Here is a 17,151-nt window from a genome sequence, read left to right as displayed (position 1 = left end):
ATTGTTGAAAACAGGACAGAAGAATCACATAGAAGGATCCATTAATCTTATGAACGAAATAAATTCATCCTTGGTTTGCCAACTCTATTAAAGTCTTGCCACATGGCAACAATGACTTTCTGGTTAAGGAACCACATATTAAATTAATAGGCCAAGGTTAGATCCCTCTGATTGGACATTCGTGTGGGGACAAAAATCCACTAAAGCTTCAAAAGCATAGATAAGCAGGCCATCTTCCTGTGCGCCTAATTATTATACCACATACACCTACCTCATTGTAAACAAACAGAATACAACTGGGTATATCTTCATATAAGAGGGGATATTTTCATATACTGGTACTAACCTTCTTATCATGAGTATTTCAGATTCTAGCATGTCACATAGCAAGATGGACCCAAACCATCTAAAAATTTTAAAAAGCCTCATGAAATTATTTGGCATGATCAACTAAAAACACATTAGTTTCAGATGACAATGGTCTTCGCAAAGTTCAAATGTTACCCAACAATGTCTTCTGTCAAAGCGCAAAAAAGAAAAAGAATCAAAATCCTAATGCAATTTGATATTCAGGAACTGTTGGTTCAAGATCACATGCTTGCATACCATGGAGTGCCTTGATCTGATACGACCTCGCCTGCCAACCTTTCAAGATCATTCATGGAAGAGAGATCACCACGCACTTTAGCCCGTAACTCTGCATCATTGACCAAGATCTAACCACAAGAAAACAAAGATGTTCATGTTTCTTGCCTACAGCATGGTATAAAAACTTAGACAATGAGCTTCTATGAAACAACCTCTGTATATAAGTGTGTATGTCTGTGCGAGCACGTGCATTACAATTTTCTTTTTTGGGACCTGGTGTGTGTGTGGCGATCTGCCGCCACTGCGCCTGATCACCTCTGTTCACTCCTTGCCCTTTGCCGGTGCTGCTGCCTCCCCTCTCAGTGGCCGTGTCCCACCTCCGCAGCCCTTCCTCAGCCTTGCTGCTTCACCTTTTCTTGAAGGCGATCAGATCTTGTTTCATAGTTGCTGCCTCTGCTTCAGCCCAGCCTCTAGGCTTGTACATGTATGCGTGCGTGCGTGTGTGTGAGACAGTGGTTTAAATTGTGTTGGGCACGTTTAGACAGATGGTATCTTCTCAATGCTGCTCAGTATGATGCATACAGCTCAATATGATGCATACACATGTAAAATGTGGATTGATCACACATCGCGTCATTCGCAGGTATGGCTTGGCTTGTACTTTGGCATGACTGACAATGACTGTCCGTTTCCTCACAGAAGGTTACTTATGATTAACAATAGTTATTTGTCACATGATCATTTTGCTGATTTGGTACGTACAGCTGCACATCCCCTTGTCATGCATATGCAAGAGGACATAGATATTGGTTCAGTTTTGTAAAGCAAATTCAGGCTGTGATACAGGACTATTGCAGATGGTATATGGGAGAGAATAAAAGACAAGTAGAACAAGCCAAAATTGCAGTCCAAGAGTACACTGAAATTAGCCAGCTTAGAGAGCTTAATAATGATGAACAACACATCTTAACACAAGCTGAAATTTTCCTTCGCCATAACGATGAACTTAAGCTTAATAAATGGCAAATTAGAGCAAGACAGAAGCCATTACTTGATAAAGGCTGCAAAATCAAAGTCTTTTTTCAAAGGCTTGCATACTTCCAGACAAAGAAATCACCAATTTTGCTTATGGTAAATCACTGTTGAAATGTTGGGATAGCTGCCATGCTCTTGGAAAGAAGGTTTCCTAATATTACTTAGTGAAACTATATCAAATTGGCGTTCCATCTCCTACATGCGTGTGGATTTGTCCCTAGAAGACAAATCACTGATAATATAGCAAATACATATATAGGCATTGAATATGCCAAGTATACGCAGCAGGATGTTCTCATCATGCAGTTTGACATAGCCAAGGCCTTTGACACAGTGCATTGGGATTGTATAGCTCAAGTAATGGACAAAATGGGCTTCGGGCCAAGAATGAAAAATGTAGTTTTTTGGCTCTACCAAGTGGGAACAACTAAATGTACTTTGGGCATCTTGGTGTCTTGGGAAATCTGTTCGACAGGGTTGTTTGCTTAGTGCACCACTGTATGCCATAGCGACTCACCCAATGCTTCTTTACATGGACAAACTAACACAAGATGGGCAACTACATAGTCTCTCCGTGGTAGATGGTACTCAATTTGTGGTGCAATGACTCTTACTTTTTTTTTACGCTAGAATACGGAGGCTGATGTAAGGGTTCTCATGAAAGCACTATCCCTCTATGGTTTGGCTCGAGGATTGCATGTCAATTTTGAAAAATCCAAGTTGCTTCCTTTGAAAAATTATGATTGGCATCCGATTTTATGGCCAGGTAAGATTCTGCCACCTAATGAGATAGTCACGCATCTGGGTTACCCCATTGGTGGCTGGGAGTTGTCTTTGAAGGATGAGACTCAATGGGTGATGACCAAATTGCATTGTAAAATTGAATATTGAAAATTATCTACATGGCCTTTACATGTGTGATTGTGGATAGTGCAATCAATAATAATGGCATATATGCAGTTTTATCTTCCGCTCCTACCTTGGTCGCAAAAACAAATTAATGATTTCATGTCTAAAGCAATGGAATTCCTATGGAAAACCAAAGCGGATAGAAAAAGGCTATGTTTGTTAAGACAAGACCTCATATGTTCACCAAAAATGCATGGTGGGCTCAATGTCCTTAAAATAATCATTATCAAGCAAATTGATGAGTTGGCAAACTTGAGTAATAAAAGTAAACTTGTTTGAACAAATACGAGAGAATCTGACTAACTGAGAAGAGACAACACCAAATTTAGTTATTTTAGAAATATTAGAAGTGAAGTGAGTCATTCTTATGATATTTAAGTTGGAATACTCGGGTTGTAAACGTTTATCATATATATCTACACATAAACCAACACACGATTGAGAAATCTTAAGGTCCAAAAAAGAACAATGGTCATTATTTGCACTGCAGTTAAGTTCACAAAACTCTTTGGGATAAATTCCTCCATCTACAAAGGTAAAGTCTTGGAAATCAAGAATATTGGGAACAAAAAGATCATTATCAAAACGTCTCACTTGACAAAGATTGTGGAGAAAGACAGGACACGTATCAACGGAAACTAGGCGTTCCATAAATTCAAATTCATATGTAAAAAGATAAAAGTTAGCAAGAAAAACGGCACAGTTAGTACCCATAGGAATACCAATGGTTTGTTTAAATAAGGAATCGCCTAAGGTTATATAGAGGTTATCTAGGAGAAAATCTAACCAAGACAGAATATCATCTTGGTCTACAATCTTAATGTATCTTTTTTTATTCAACAAAAATCAAAATGAAGAGCTGATTTTCTATCAACAAAGCTTTGTATCTATTGTGCTCTAGTTTATAATGAAAGACTTCACAAATCAGAGATTTAATTCTACTACGCAAGTCGTTTAAGTCCAATTTAGTATAAAGAGGTAGTGAAATCAAAAGTTTGAAGGCACAAAGGAGAAGACTTCTCAGTGAGACTACGAGAAGAGTTTAAGAATTTAACAACGGGAATCACTCCCACTGAATCTTTTAAGATCCAACTACAAACTATAGGTACATCCTTCTTTCTAAGCAAATTTCTCCAAAGTTCATGGACACTCGGCAAAATGGCTTTAAAGCAATTACTCTACCATTTTGAGAAGGAAGTTAAAGAGGTATTACTAGAGGCAGCTATAAATCTAGGCTTCTTGGGATGTTTCTGAAACTTCAAAATAACAGAAAGAAAAGGTAACTTATTGCTCACCTTGAAACTAAAAGATTTGCAAAAATCTTGTGTTTTGCAATAATCTCTTGGAGCGAGAGAGAGCTACTTTCATACGTTTGAGTAGAAGAGTTAACTTCTTTCAAAAGACATTGTAAATATAACTTTTTTTGTAAACACAAAATTATTAGAACATTTGTCTACATAGGAAATTACGAAATCTCGATGAAACTTACGAGGAGAAATTAAGTCACTTGAAGATAAAGAGTTGCATCAGAGCAAATAGTACTTGAATGGGATTCCATAAGTTTTAAAGAGGCCTTTTTTATAACCATAACTTTCCAATGAGAAAGAATGCCTTGAACTCCAAGAGACTCTTCTAACTTATTGACAAAATTAGAGATACCCTTATCAATAGCTTTTAAAAGGCAAGAGTCAATCAAAGAGGAAACTCTAAATTTAGTGTCTTTCATAAACAGCTCTTTAAGCGACATAGAAGGAAGAATAGAACAATCACCTGTAACTATATGCCCTAAAGACTCATCCACAAAAGACGAGAAAGTGGCCTTGTTACAACAACATTGACCATTAAGAATGGTTGATTTAGTAGGCTCCTTCAAGTTCCTGCCAATATCTAAATAATTAAAGGCTTTGTGTCCTAAGGTTTTTACGTACTTGAAGGCCACTACAAAATGAATCCACACCTTCTTGACACAAGGGGGAAGAGAGTCCATAACTTCAGGTAAATGCAAAATGGAGCTCAAACCTATCTTATCTAGATCGGAAGAAGTGGACACAATAATTAGCAAATCCTCTTTTACAAGAAAAGAACATGGGGCAGAGAATTTGAACTTAAGATACTTACCTAACAAAAGCTTTAATTGAATGCTATGAGATCTACTAATCCCTAGATCCTCAAAAGAAAAGTTTTCTTAAGTATAAAGAATTTTAAAGAGATTTCTGACATTATACATGTCAAAAATTTATAAGAGAAAAGGCATGAAGTCATGATTCTATCTAAGTGTAATAATCTACGATTGTAGTCTCTAAAAGCAGAAACTCTTCTGTTTGAAGCACTCACAAGCTCTACCTCATGGTTTACTATACTTTCAACTTCTATGTCATGATGATACTCTTGTTCTAAGGTTGGATGATGCTCTCCATTTACAACAAATGGAGAATGAGAAAGAAGAAGAGCAGGACCAGGAAGAGAAGAACTATAAGAGGCTTTAGGCATCCAAACCCCTCTACTAGAGTGAGAAGATGCAAAATTTTCGGTTTGGGATGATTTCTCCACATCAAGGGAGTTTTACGAATTTTTTGACTTTTACAAGATGGGGATTTGCCTTCCAGATTCTATCCTCTGGAGAAGAAAGTATGCAAAGTTCTCATCCAAAAAAGTTCTCTAGGCCATGCAGCCTTGAAAAATTCTTTGGCATTTCTGAAGTCACCTTCTATATGCTCAATAGGAAAACATCGAAAAGATTCAAAACCTGACTTTGCTACGGCCGCATACAAAGGTTTTACACTTTCAATAGAAGAGCTTTTATCAAGAGATTAAAAGCTTTTTAGATACTAAAAAGAGAAGAGCTTTTATTATTAAAAAGATGCTTTTTGGGATATGAGAGTTTTAAAGCGCTTTTTTCAAGTGCTTTTGGGAAAGAACTATAAATTCAGCTATTCTCTCATTGTTGAGCCATGTAAAAAGACGAGAGCTCTCTAACTCTAAGAACTTGTACTCAAATACTCCTTGAAGGGTCAACTGCAGCTCGCTGAAGCTCCCGCCTCCACCCTGCTCAGCGCGCCATCGCTCCCCCCCCCTCCTCGCGGCCTTTTCTTTCCTTCCGCCCCCCGCTTGCTCCCCTCTGCTCGCCGCTGCGCCCCCCCCCTCCTTCCTCGCTGCTGCGCCGCCCCCCCCTCCTTCCTCGCTGCTGCGCCTCCCCCCCCTCTTCGCCAGTTCGCCCCCCTCCCCTCTTCGCCAGTTCGCCCTCCCTCCCCGCTGCCGCCTGTTCGCCCTCCCTCCCCGCTGCCGCCAGTTCGCCCCCCCGCCTCTTCGCCTCTTCACGCCCGCCTCCCTTCAGCAGCACCCCGCCCCCCTCCTTCTCGCGTTGTCGCCGCCCCCCCCCTCTGGGCCTCTACTCCGTTTTTCGCCCCCCCCCCCCCTCCCTCCTCTGTCGTGCTGCTTTTCACCCCTTGGGGGTTTTTGTTTTTTTTGTCCTCATTGTCATCCGTCCTTCCGCCTCTTGGTGTGCAGCCCGCTTCTTGCAGGTTTTCCGCTTTCACCTCGCCTTCGCTTGAGCTTCAGACTCTGATGGAGACTCCTCCCGCCTCGCCTCAGAGGGACTCTTCCGCAGCCCCCTCGCCCGCCCCTGAGGTCATCCCCATCAGGCTTTCTCTTTCGCCGGAAGAGGAAGCGAGCCTCACCGCAGAGGTGGAACGCCTTCAGGCTCACTCCACCATCTGCCGTATAGTCGGCACTCGCCCCAGCAGAGGGGAGATCAGGGATCTACTTCAGGCTCGCCTTCTTGCAGATGTGGGAAAGATCCTGGATGTACAGCTCTTGGGCCGGGGACATTATCAGATCGAGTTCGAGGCCGCCCAGAGCGTTGCCAAGGTCCTGGCCATGAGTCCTCTGGATATCAGGGGTGCTCGGGCTTTCTTCAGGCCTTGGCAGCATGGATTTGACCCAGCTGCGGCGGAGCAGGGAGAGCGCCTCTTCCATATTACAGTTTGTTTCCCTGGTCTCCGCCGGGAGTATCTTCCGCTCCTCTCCAGGCTCGGAGCATTGGTGGGCTCGGTTCTTGAGACGGGCCCCTCAGCAGCTTCAATGGTGGCCAGAGCAGCTGGGCTACCTTCGGTCAGAGTGTTGGTATCTGACATCTCCTCCCTTCCTAAGGTCATTCAGCTACCTAGGATAGGGGGGGGGGGGGGTGGATAGATCAGAGAGTGGAGTTCTCGGGGCTCCCGAACCAGTGCTTCATTTGTAGGCAGGTCGGTCATTTGGCCAAGGCCTGCCCTCGCAGGAGACCTCGGCCCTCACCACAGCAGCAGGCCACGGATGGCCCGCCCACAGATTCGGCTCGGCAGGCTGCCTCAGGGACACCTGCTCAGGCCACAGAGACCTCGGAGTGGCAGCCTGGACAGGGGCGCCGTCGAGGGAGACAGCCACAGCAGCACGCCCAGATACCGCTGCAGCAGCAGCCACAGTCTCAGCCTCACTGGGTTCCCGTGAGGAACAGATTTGCTCCCCTTCAGGAGGAGACCCCTGCAGCGACCGAGGACCAGGAGATGCCAGCTCCCCCTCCTTCACCTCCCCCACACCCATCCCCTCCCACCGCCTCGCTTCCACCATCGCCTCCTCCTGCCCCCGCTCCGGTCTCGGCAGCGGCTCCCTCTCCTCCTCCCTCGCCTCCCCCTCCTCCCCCTCCGCCCGCCTCGCCTTCCCGGGAGGTCCTGGCAGTTCCCTGGCGCTCACCTGCAGTCCGGAGGGCGCTGAGCACTGACCTCGCTCGAGCATCACAGAGGAGACCTATGCCGATTAGGGCCTCACGGATTTCATCTATCCGCAGTCGGCTGAGTCGCCTCGGCATTCGACAGCGCTCGGAGGCGTTTGATTATACCTTCACACGGCTTTTTGGAGCAGAGGGCCCCCATGAGCCAGCACCCATCCGAGTGCATGTAGTGATACCTCCGGCCCGCGGGGAGGAGGCACTAGACTCAGCGGTGGCCTTCTCGTTCCCTCTATGTGGACCTTGTGACCGGGAGTGGACTCTAGAGCTCGCTCTCAGCACGTTGAAGACTTAGGCAGTTGAGTTTTCTCATCACATGAGCGATTTGGAGGTTACAGATGTGATAGGCCGACTTTGGGAGTTGGCTCATTTTTTCTTGGATCCCGGGAGTGTGGATACATCCGGGATTCGGCATTTGGTCGTGCGCATAGTTGCAGATTTGGCACGCGACCCAGGATATGTGAGTATACACGAGGTTACTATGTCAGAGCAGGAGGCAGTCGCCATGGGTCACAGCCACTGGCGCCTGATCCGGGATTCTTGCAGTACACCGGGTGGGCAGACTCGCAGCCATTCGGATGGGGACTACTCTCCATCCAAGCCGCTTGCGAAGGCCCGCCGCACGGCTGAGACAGCATCCACCTCAGTAGGACATCCATGAGGATCATCTCATGGAATGTACAGGGCCTTGGCGGAGCACACTTTATACGCTATCGAGGCTGCTTGAGGCAGGAGCTACAGAGATGCCTGGTTGGTGGCAGCATTGACATTCTGATGATGCAGGAGCACCACTTGGGTGAGAGCAGGATCCGGAGATATGGTTCGGTGATGCCTGGTAGATGGGACACTTTTTGGTCTGCAAGGTTTGGTCCTTTGGGTGGACAGGGAGGAGTATGCATGGTTATTGCAGATGCATGGCGGCAGGCCATTGTGGATCGAGGGATCATTGTGCCTGGTAGAGCACAGTATGTCATTATGAGGATGCATGATGAGCTATTGGGTGTGCTCAACATCTATGCGCCCAATCATGCTAGTGCCAGAGCAGAGTTCTGGACTCAGGTTACAGATGCATTGCCAGAGGCCGCACATTGGTGTGTTGGGGGAGACTTCAACATGCTTGAGGACCCGACAGATAGGGTGGGAGGCAGTCATGTTACAGTGCACGGCACGGAGCTTGCAGCTTGGGACCGGTTTTGCATGTCACTGAGGATCACTGATGCATGGCAGCATGGGGCTTTCTCCCGGTCTCAGGACAGTCTTAGTTTCTCCCGGTCGGATCGCCGGCAGGGAGGGACTAATCTATCACGGATTGATCGCTTTTATGTGGGCGACTGGTTAGGGGAGCGAGGGGGCTCCGTCGGCATTCTCGCTGGCACCTCATTTTCAGATCATGCACCAGTTATCTTGACATTGGAGGAGAGGACACGGGAGCCCAGCTTGCAGTTGAGGATCCCAGAGAGGGTACTTACAGATCCCAGTCTCGCTGAGGACATTGAGAGGATCTGGCATGATAGTTAGTGCTCTGACCAGGATGCAGCGGGCCAGTGTGCCCAGGGACTCATCGATCTTAGCTCTTTTTTGCATGCTGCAGCTTTGACACGGTTGGGAGAGATTCGCGAGCAGGAGCATCGGCTGAGACGCAGCCTTGCTTCGCTACAGCGCCTTCAGGAGCAGCAGCCTGCATGTGAGTGGGTGGCGTCCCAGCTGAGCCAGGCACGCCAGGAGGTTCGAGAGATAGAGGAGCAGAGACATGACTTTTACTATCGTCGTCAGGCCTCTCAGTGGACGCAGCTTGGCGATAGAGTCACTGGAGAGTTTTTTGAGATCATTGGGCCCCGTCATGCGCGAGCAGGAGTCCGCCAGCTTGGTAGACCGGATGGATCGGTAGCTACTGAGCTCGGGGAGATCAGAGCCATTGCCACTGCATTCTATAGAGACCTGCTTTCAGCGGAGCCTGCCACTGAGGATCGAGATGTTTGCAGACAGACTGTGTGGGCCCATGTGCAGAGGAGGGTCACAGACCGTATGCGTACAATTCTAGGTGCGCCTCTGTCAGAGATTGAGCTTGCCGAGGCCTTGAGGGTCCTGCCGCGACATAGTTGCCCAGGGGAGGACAGACTGACGTCGGCCTTTTTTATGCGCTATTGGGACCTTTTGGGGCCAGGCCTCCGCAGGGGCTTTCAGCATGTTTTGGACACTGGGGTGATGCCGCAGAGCTTTTCAGAGGGCTTGATCTATCTTATCCCCAAGGGGGAGGGAGTATCAGATGATATTAGGCATTGGAGGCCTATTACAATCCTCAATACTGTCTACAAGGTCTTAGCAAAGGCCTTGAGTTTGAGGATCCAGCCGTTCCTGGGGGAGTTGATTCATGCTACTCAGACAGGATTTGTCAAGGAGCGCAGTATCCTTGACAACATCTTTACTTTCTCGGAGGCGACGGCCCGAGCTAGATTTCTTGGCGAGGACTTGGTCGTGATGCTTCTCGATTTTGAGAAGGCATACGATAGAGTTGATTGGGGTTTCTTAGAGGGCACTATGCTTCGCCTGGGCTTTGAGCCAGGATGGATCAGAGGGGTGGCGGTTCTGTATTCCACAGCTCGCAGCCAGGTGTTGATTGCAGGAGGATGGGGGCCGAGTTTTGAGCTGACCAGATCAGTCCGTCAGGGGTGTCCCCTCGCCCCTTTTCTTTTTCTCTTCTTTGTGGAGGCTATGAGCATGTATTTGACAGCAGAGGAGGTCGGTTTGAGAGGACTTCAGCTCCCAGTCCGGGGGGAGGACCTGCTTGATGCTGAGTTTGCAGACGACACGGGCTTATTTTTGCATGGCCAAGAGGCCAATCTTCTTCGGGCAGAGCAGTCGGTCCAGGTTTTTAGTGCAGCTTCGGGAGCATTGATCAATTGGCGCAAGACAGTGGCCTTTTGGATCAGTAGTGCTCCCACTCCGGCATGGAGCCCGGACCCCGGTTTTAGATGGATTCCTCCAGGCACAGCAGTGCGGTATTTGGGATGCCAGATTGGCCTAGATTTGTCACCTGAGCAGCAGATTGCCCCGCTTCTTCTGAGCATTCGGAAGAAGCTTTTGTATTGGAGTACAACTCGACTATCCTTGGCTGGGAGGGTGGTGGTGGCAAATCAGGTGCTGTTAGCGACCATGTAGTACATTACGTCTTGCTGGATCTTCTCGAGCTCTTGCATCAGCCAGGTACAGAGGCTGATCAGGAACTTTCTGTGGTCTGGGCGGGACGGTCAGCCAGCTCGGGCAAAGGTTGCATGGGCAGTTATTACACTTCCGCTGGCTCAGGGAGGTTTGGGCATTATAGATCCAGTCGATCAGAGTAGAGCTTTATTGGGGAAGCTTATCGTTCGGGGGTTGCTTCTAGGCGCTGAGCCTTGGAAAGAGATCCTCTTGCAGCGGCTGCAGGCTCGGGCGCCCCCAGCAGGGGGCACTTGGGCACCAGAGATTCGCTGGATCTTTATAGAGATGAGGAGGACAGGCCTCAGTAGAGGATGGGAGGACAGATTTGCTTTGAGTATCCTGAGAGCTTGGGAGCTGCTGAGACCGGGGCTCTCTCAGCGACCTCCTTCTTGTGTTGAGGAGGAGCGGGCCAGACAGCCGCTCATCTGGAGCCCAGCGGTTCGCACAGAGCAGGGTCATATGCTGGGTTCTCGGCCTCGGCTAGCCTGGGGGCCTTTAGCGGCAGGCCCAGCTTGTAGTTTTGGAGACTGGCAGGCCTTCTGCAGTCTACCAGAGGAGATCCAGGTGGAGAGGCTGAGTCACTTCAGAGGGGGGTTGATTATGAGGGATGATATTCAGGAGGCACTCACAAAGGAGTGGTTCACGCCTCTCGAGCCAGTGGCTCCACGGTGGATGGGAGCCTTTACACAGTTGGAGATCCTGATTGCTGTCAGAGCTTGCACTGAGGATGGCAATTGCCTCTACTATGAGATTCAGGATGAGGGCAGACTCCAGAGAGTGGAGGTGGAGTCGCCTTTGGTTGCAGAGTGCACCTTTCAGAGGATTCGGGTAGTGGCCGTCGCTTCTCGGAAGTGGCATATTGACCCCGACCCTGCTGATGTGCTCCCGGATTGGCGCATATGGGCATATGCAGCGCGCCCCTTGGCCCGGCTACAGTGGGACCCCGGGGAGTACGAGTGGCATGATCCTTATGCATCCCTTGAGGCCACAGAGATCACCTTTTTCCAGTATACTGTTCGGCTGGGGCGACATATTTTGACGGCGAGGAGGACGGTCTCTCCAGCGGCAGCGAGGCATTGGCGACTACAAGGACTCTCACAGGAGTTCCTGGAGGATTTTTGGGCTCGGCTCTGGGCTAGTCAACAGGCCCGCAGGATCTCGACTTTTCAGTGGCTGGTCGCCCACCACAGGGGCTCAGCAGTTGGTACTTGGCTTGTTTACAGCGGTCTTCCGGCGGCCTGCGTCCGATGCGGCCACCCTATGGAGACACAGAGACATTGCCTTTGGGATTGCCCTCAGGCGCAACAGATTTGGCTGCGGATGCTGCGTACTCTGGCCCCCCTCTCTCCAGAGGGTATGTTTACGTGGGGTGCAGCTACTTGGTCGACTTCGTCAGGGCCTGCTATGGGCTATGAGATGGAGCAGGGCAGTCAGGCCATCAGGTTTATTAGGGGCCAGCCTCGCTTGGTTCCGGCACCGGATTTCTCGTCCGCCAGCTAGACACAGGAGAGGGATTTACGATGGGAGCTCCTCAGCAGCCTCACCATCTGGTTCACCTAGAGGGCCCGGTGCTTTACGGCCTTTGAGGGGAGATTGGAGCCACCAGCAGAGACTGTACGGGGGACTTGGTAGGAGTTGATCCACACCGTGCGAGGACAGTACGACCGCATCCGGGGAGACTCGGATGAGGCGATCTTACGGCGCCAGGCCTTTCACACCACTTGGCGCTGTGGCCCTTTCTACACCTTACACACGGGATCCCCCCGTTGGCACTACAGGCCACCTGTTTGGCTCTTCCCCCCCCCTATTGTATGATTTAGCCTCTCAGTTCTTTGTACTGATGCTTGTATTTTGCAGCACCTAGGGAGAGTCTCCCGGGCTGCCATGCTGTATTCACTGCTCTGTCTCTCTTATGAGCAGGCGAGATCTTTTGTAGCCCTACGGGCGTTTTTTATATAACTAATGAAAGGATCTTTTCTCGGGAAAAAAAAAATTAAACATGGCAACAGGGTGTTATGCCATCCTAGCAAGAAGGACTAGTCAGATTAGTGTCGAAGAAGCGGCTTTGTCACAATCTTCCGGACTGGCATCCGATTACTCTTATGTCTATTATCTATAAGATCATCACTAAGATGATAACTCGACGAGTCAAAAAGATATTGCGCAGAGGATTGTATCAAGCCCAATATGGCTTTGTTCCTAGAAGACAAATCACAGATAACATTTATAATGCTTATGTAGGCATTGAGTATGCCAAATACTCACAACATGATGTTCTACTGCTGCAAATAGATGTTCCAAAGACTTTTGAGACAGTTCAATGGGATTTATAGCTGCCATGATGATAAAACTTGGTTTTGGGCCTAAAATGCAACGTTTTATTTATTGGCTCTATCAAGATAGTACAACGCGTTGTATATTGGGCAAAGGAAACAAAATCTCCAAAAGATTTGGACTAATAAATTGCCATTAAAGCAAATGGTTTTCCTTTGGCGATGCTTGGTTGGAGTGCTACCAACTAGTGAACCTCTAGCCAAAAGAAGGATAACATCTGCCTCTTGCTCTAGATGATCAAATCACAAAGAGACCATGTCTCATTTACTATGGGCTTGTTTTGATACCAGGATGTCACTTCTTGCATAGATTACTTGTTTCTATGGTTGCAAGATTTCCAAGATGTCACTTCTCTAAGCATTTCCAGATCTTTGGGAGATATCACTGAAAACTAGCTTAATATGCACGTTTCCTTGCTTGGACACACTTTTGGGCACTTTGGAAACTCTCGATTGTTGGCTGCAATCATGTGATCTTTCACTCTGCATAGATTGACAAGTACTCATATTTTCGCTAGTCTTTGCGCCAATCTCTTTATGATTACCGCTACTCTTTGCTCAAGACATCATTGAGCCAAAGCGAGAGCTGTGAGAGAGCGCCCAACCCCCCCCCCCCCCCACCCCCCGGAGTTTGCGAATCTGCGCGCCTGTCTTTCTTCGAACTGCCCCCCGCCTCTTTCCTCTTCCCCCTTCTGCCCGCCGTCACCCTCTCCCTCCGTCCTCTTCTCCTGCATGCTGCCCCCTTTCCGCCTCCTGCCCGCCTTTTTCCAACCTCCACTTCCAGCCATCTCCGTCCGCCCGCGCCCTTGTTTTATTCTTGTTTATTTCCTATTTTCCGCCCCATTTCGGCAAGTTTCAGTCTCTTCTGGTCTTTGAACCCCCAAGAGGACTCCATGGCAGCAGCTCCATCATCCCCGACAAAGGCCGCCGTCCCTTGCCTATCTTTTTCAGAAGCGGACATCCAGCTCCTAGCAAAGGCTCAAGTGAAGCTTCACACCCATGAACATTGCTTCCGAAGTGGCTTCACAGTTGTCTTCAGTCCCCTTGTTAGTCAACCGACGTTTCGTTTCCATCGTCCTTGCGTTTGGCAATCCTCATACTATCTCTGAGGTAAAATGCAACTCTCGTAGGCGTGGAAAGAGCTAGGATCGTGTAATGAAAGCCTTTCTGAATTCCACAAAGCAACAATAGAATCGCTGCATCCATGCTCTTGCCTTCTCAATGATCATGTGGAGAGTGAAGATGTGTTCCAAGGTGGAATAGTTCCTCTTCAAACCTCTCTAACATCTGAACCTCAACCGTTGTTCTTATGCCCACGAGCTAACCTGTGCCTCCAACACTGCGAATTTCGCCATTGTATTACCAATCACAATAGTCCAGTAGTTATTCGGAACCCACAAGTCTCCTACTTTATTGATAGAAACAGTAGTATGGGTAGTCAAAGATGGGGAAAAGCCTCACAAAGAGCCCTATTGAAGGTGTGAGCAAGGATGGTCGCTAGAATTTTCAAGCCATGTGCCATATGCTCCAAAGCGGAGTTTAAAAACAGACCTTTTTCCTTCAAGTAAGGTGGAACGACCTCCACATCTCAGGGATAAAGATCGCATCTTCTTTCCTAAAATAGGTGAATTTGCGCTCATCATACCAACCATTGTTGGGTTGTGAGCCAATTTATGCTTTTCAATGGAGCGAACAGTAGATGCAAAGCTAGACTGGGCTAAATCATGAAGGATGGAGGTAAGTTGTGAGGTGAGGTGAGATCAGGTCAGCGTAATGAGCGGTCAAGGTCCCCCCATCTCACGAGATCCAGATAGGCCTCATAGATCTAATCTAGATCATTTATCAAAGTGGTGGCAGGTAGAAGTGGCAATGAGAGCGTTGTAAGGAGGTGATGGGAAAGAACCAAACAGCCAGATAGGTGTGCCCAGCCCCAATGCGTGGTGATATGTTTGCAAAGTCATGGACATGACGCATAAAAGCAAGAGACCCCATTTAGTAAACCACACATAAGGACCCGAAAGTAAATCATAATTGTTGCTCCATGATGAGAAATAATATTTCAAGCTCTGAAAGTTCTTTTGGCTTTTCCAGAAAAACTTTGATTTTTAACACAGCAACAATTATCTTCAGCGTGATGTTGAATCAGTATTCAGTACCTCAACTGCACCTAGACGAGTGCAAATCAGTTCTCTATCCAGCAGGGGCCTTGAAAGCCATTTTCTCAGCATGCGCTTGCCCATGACTGTTTTTGTGTGATCTATGGCCCATAGTAAAGATCCTTCAGATCGACTTTGGCTTTTACTTCTGAAAACCTAATACAATAGAAATATGCATCATGTACAAAGGTCTCCTTCAGCCTAAACTTGTCTGGGCCTACTAGTATGTAATTAGTAGGCCTCTTATGTTGGAAGCCCACATCAAAGATACATGTGAGGGTTATATCACAAACAATATATTGCGTGTGCGCACGAGCCAAAGCAAAATGAAAGTCAGCGAACCTCTAAACAACTCCTGGAGCACTGATCCATATGCATATAGTCATGGACAAAATAAGGAGATATCTTGTGAAAAGGAAGTTTAACTCCTGAAGCCCTTTGGATCTCCTCAATGAACCTGCTCATAACAGAGATTTAACAATCAAAAGGTCCATTGGCAAGCATTAGCTAAGGTAACATAAGAGCTGATCAGAAACATTCATTCGCGTAAACCAAAGGTTAAGAACCATTGTATGCAAAGCAGTCAGCACATACCCTAACAGGCCTCCTGCTGCACGAGCTGCAACAGATAGCCTATCCAATCCAAAGCGCTTAAGCACATCAACTCCAAAGCTTTCTTGCAGCTTCTGCAGAAAAATAAACCAAGATTGATTACATCTTTTACACCTACCTACCATCAGCAAACGAGTTCGAGAGAAAGAAAGAAAGAAAGAAAGAAAGTTATATTAACGTCCACGGGAGGCCGAATCCGACCTATGGGACAGATCAGGTACATCCATTTACATTCCACTCTGGGTATCGATGCCTAAGAGGCATAAAACTGGAAAAAAAATAACTCAAAATGAACTCTTAAGACTCTTAAGAGTTTAAGTTACAATGGGTTCTATTGCATCTAGTTCGAAATTGAGGTTCAAAATAAAAATAGCTATATTTCATCCTTGGATGGATTTGCTCTTGAGGGGGGTGGGGTACGGAATTCTTTAATGACTGCTTGTCCTCCTCTGTATATTGCCCATTGAGCGAGTGAGCCCCCCACCACCCCCCCCCTCCTCCTTCCCTCCTGCACTGCCTGTGCCCGCCCCGCTGTCCTGCCTGACTGCAACGCACCCCCCCCTTCCCTTCCATTCTAGGTCCGCCCCCCACCCTTCGCCACCTGTGACGCCCCCTTCCTTTCCTTTCTGCGCCCGCCCCCCACTTCTTTCGCCGCCTATGACGCCCCCCCCCCCCCCCTTTTCTTTTCCACCGGCCCCTTTCTCCCTCTGCCCGTTTCTTTTTTCTTTTTCTAGCCTCGTCTCCCCCTCCCCTTTGCTCTCTAGCCCTTCCACTTCCATTCTTTGTCTCTCCCTTGTTCCTCCAGCAGTGCCGTCAAATTGTGGGCAGATCTTTATTTTCAGCCTCTTCTGGTCTTCGCCCGCGCCCCCCCCCCCCCCCCCCCCCCCCCCAGGAGGACTCCATGGCAGCCGCTCCATCTCCCCCCACTTGAGGCCACCGTTACCTGCCTTTCGTTTTTTGAAGCGGACCTACAGCTTCTCGCTAGGACTGTCGCATCCCTAGAGGCCTCCACTCTAGTATGCAAGATTGTCGGTAGCTGCCCGCGTGTGGCCAACTCAGAGATCTTCTTCAGGATAGCCTCCTAGGTGCGCTTGCAAAGATCGCAGATATTCATCCTTTGGGACGCAGCTACTATCAGGTTGAGTTCGACTCACCAGCAACATCTGATCTTGTCATGCAGCTGAGCCCCATTGCACTGGGTACGGCCCAGGCCTTCTTTGCACACTGCCACAAGGTTTCGACCCGGCACCCGACCCATTAGGTGGAGTTTCAGGCTTTCCCGTGGCGGTCTCCTTTCCAGGTCTCAGGAAGGAATACCTTCCTCTTCTCCCGGTAATTGGTGGTGCCATCGGGAGAGTGATGGAGTCCCCCCCTCCCCCCCCGCCCCCCCCCCCCCCCCCCCCCGCCGAACCGCTGCCTCGGCCCTCGCACGAGCAGCCGGGATTCCATCTCTCTGCATCTTTGTTGCCTCGCCGAATTCTGTGCCTCACAAGATATCTATTCCCAACCTTCACGGCGACTCCATTATGCAGCGAGTGGAGTATTCCGGCCTTCCAGG

The 17,151-nt window shown here is 48.4% G+C and overlaps 1 protein-coding gene across 2 annotated transcripts in view; it reads right to left on the bottom strand.

Annotated features, from left to right (window-relative positions):
- The window catches only part of LOC147639756 (uncharacterized), a 42,897-nt gene extending 27,036 nt beyond the window's left edge, over window positions 1-15,861 (bottom strand). The window contains exons 1-4 of one of the 2 annotated variants that reach the window (XM_086773587.1): window positions 15,576-15,861; window positions 15,324-15,438; window positions 14,982-15,137; window positions 607-716 (exon numbers count right to left, since the gene is read on the bottom strand). In XM_086773587.1, coding sequence (XP_086629713.1) covers window positions 607-716; window positions 14,982-15,137; window positions 15,324-15,438; window positions 15,576-15,718 — 524 coding nt within the window. In that variant the 5' untranslated portion in view covers window positions 15,719-15,861. The remainder of the gene's footprint in view (window positions 1-606; window positions 717-14,981; window positions 15,138-15,323; window positions 15,439-15,575) is intronic. The other variant, XM_086773593.1, reaches the window with a different exon arrangement.
- Window positions 15,862-17,151: the final 1,290 nt, after the last annotated feature.

Source organism: Cibotium barometz, chromosome 3, assembly GCF_041138505.1.
Source record: "Cibotium barometz isolate CiBa-2024 chromosome 3, ASM4113850v1, whole genome shotgun sequence".
In the NCBI taxonomy this organism is placed as follows: Eukaryota; Viridiplantae; Streptophyta; class Polypodiopsida; order Cyatheales; family Cibotiaceae; genus Cibotium; species Cibotium barometz.
Note: the sequence above shows the minus strand (reverse complement) of the source record. Positions and strands in the feature narration are given on the sequence as shown.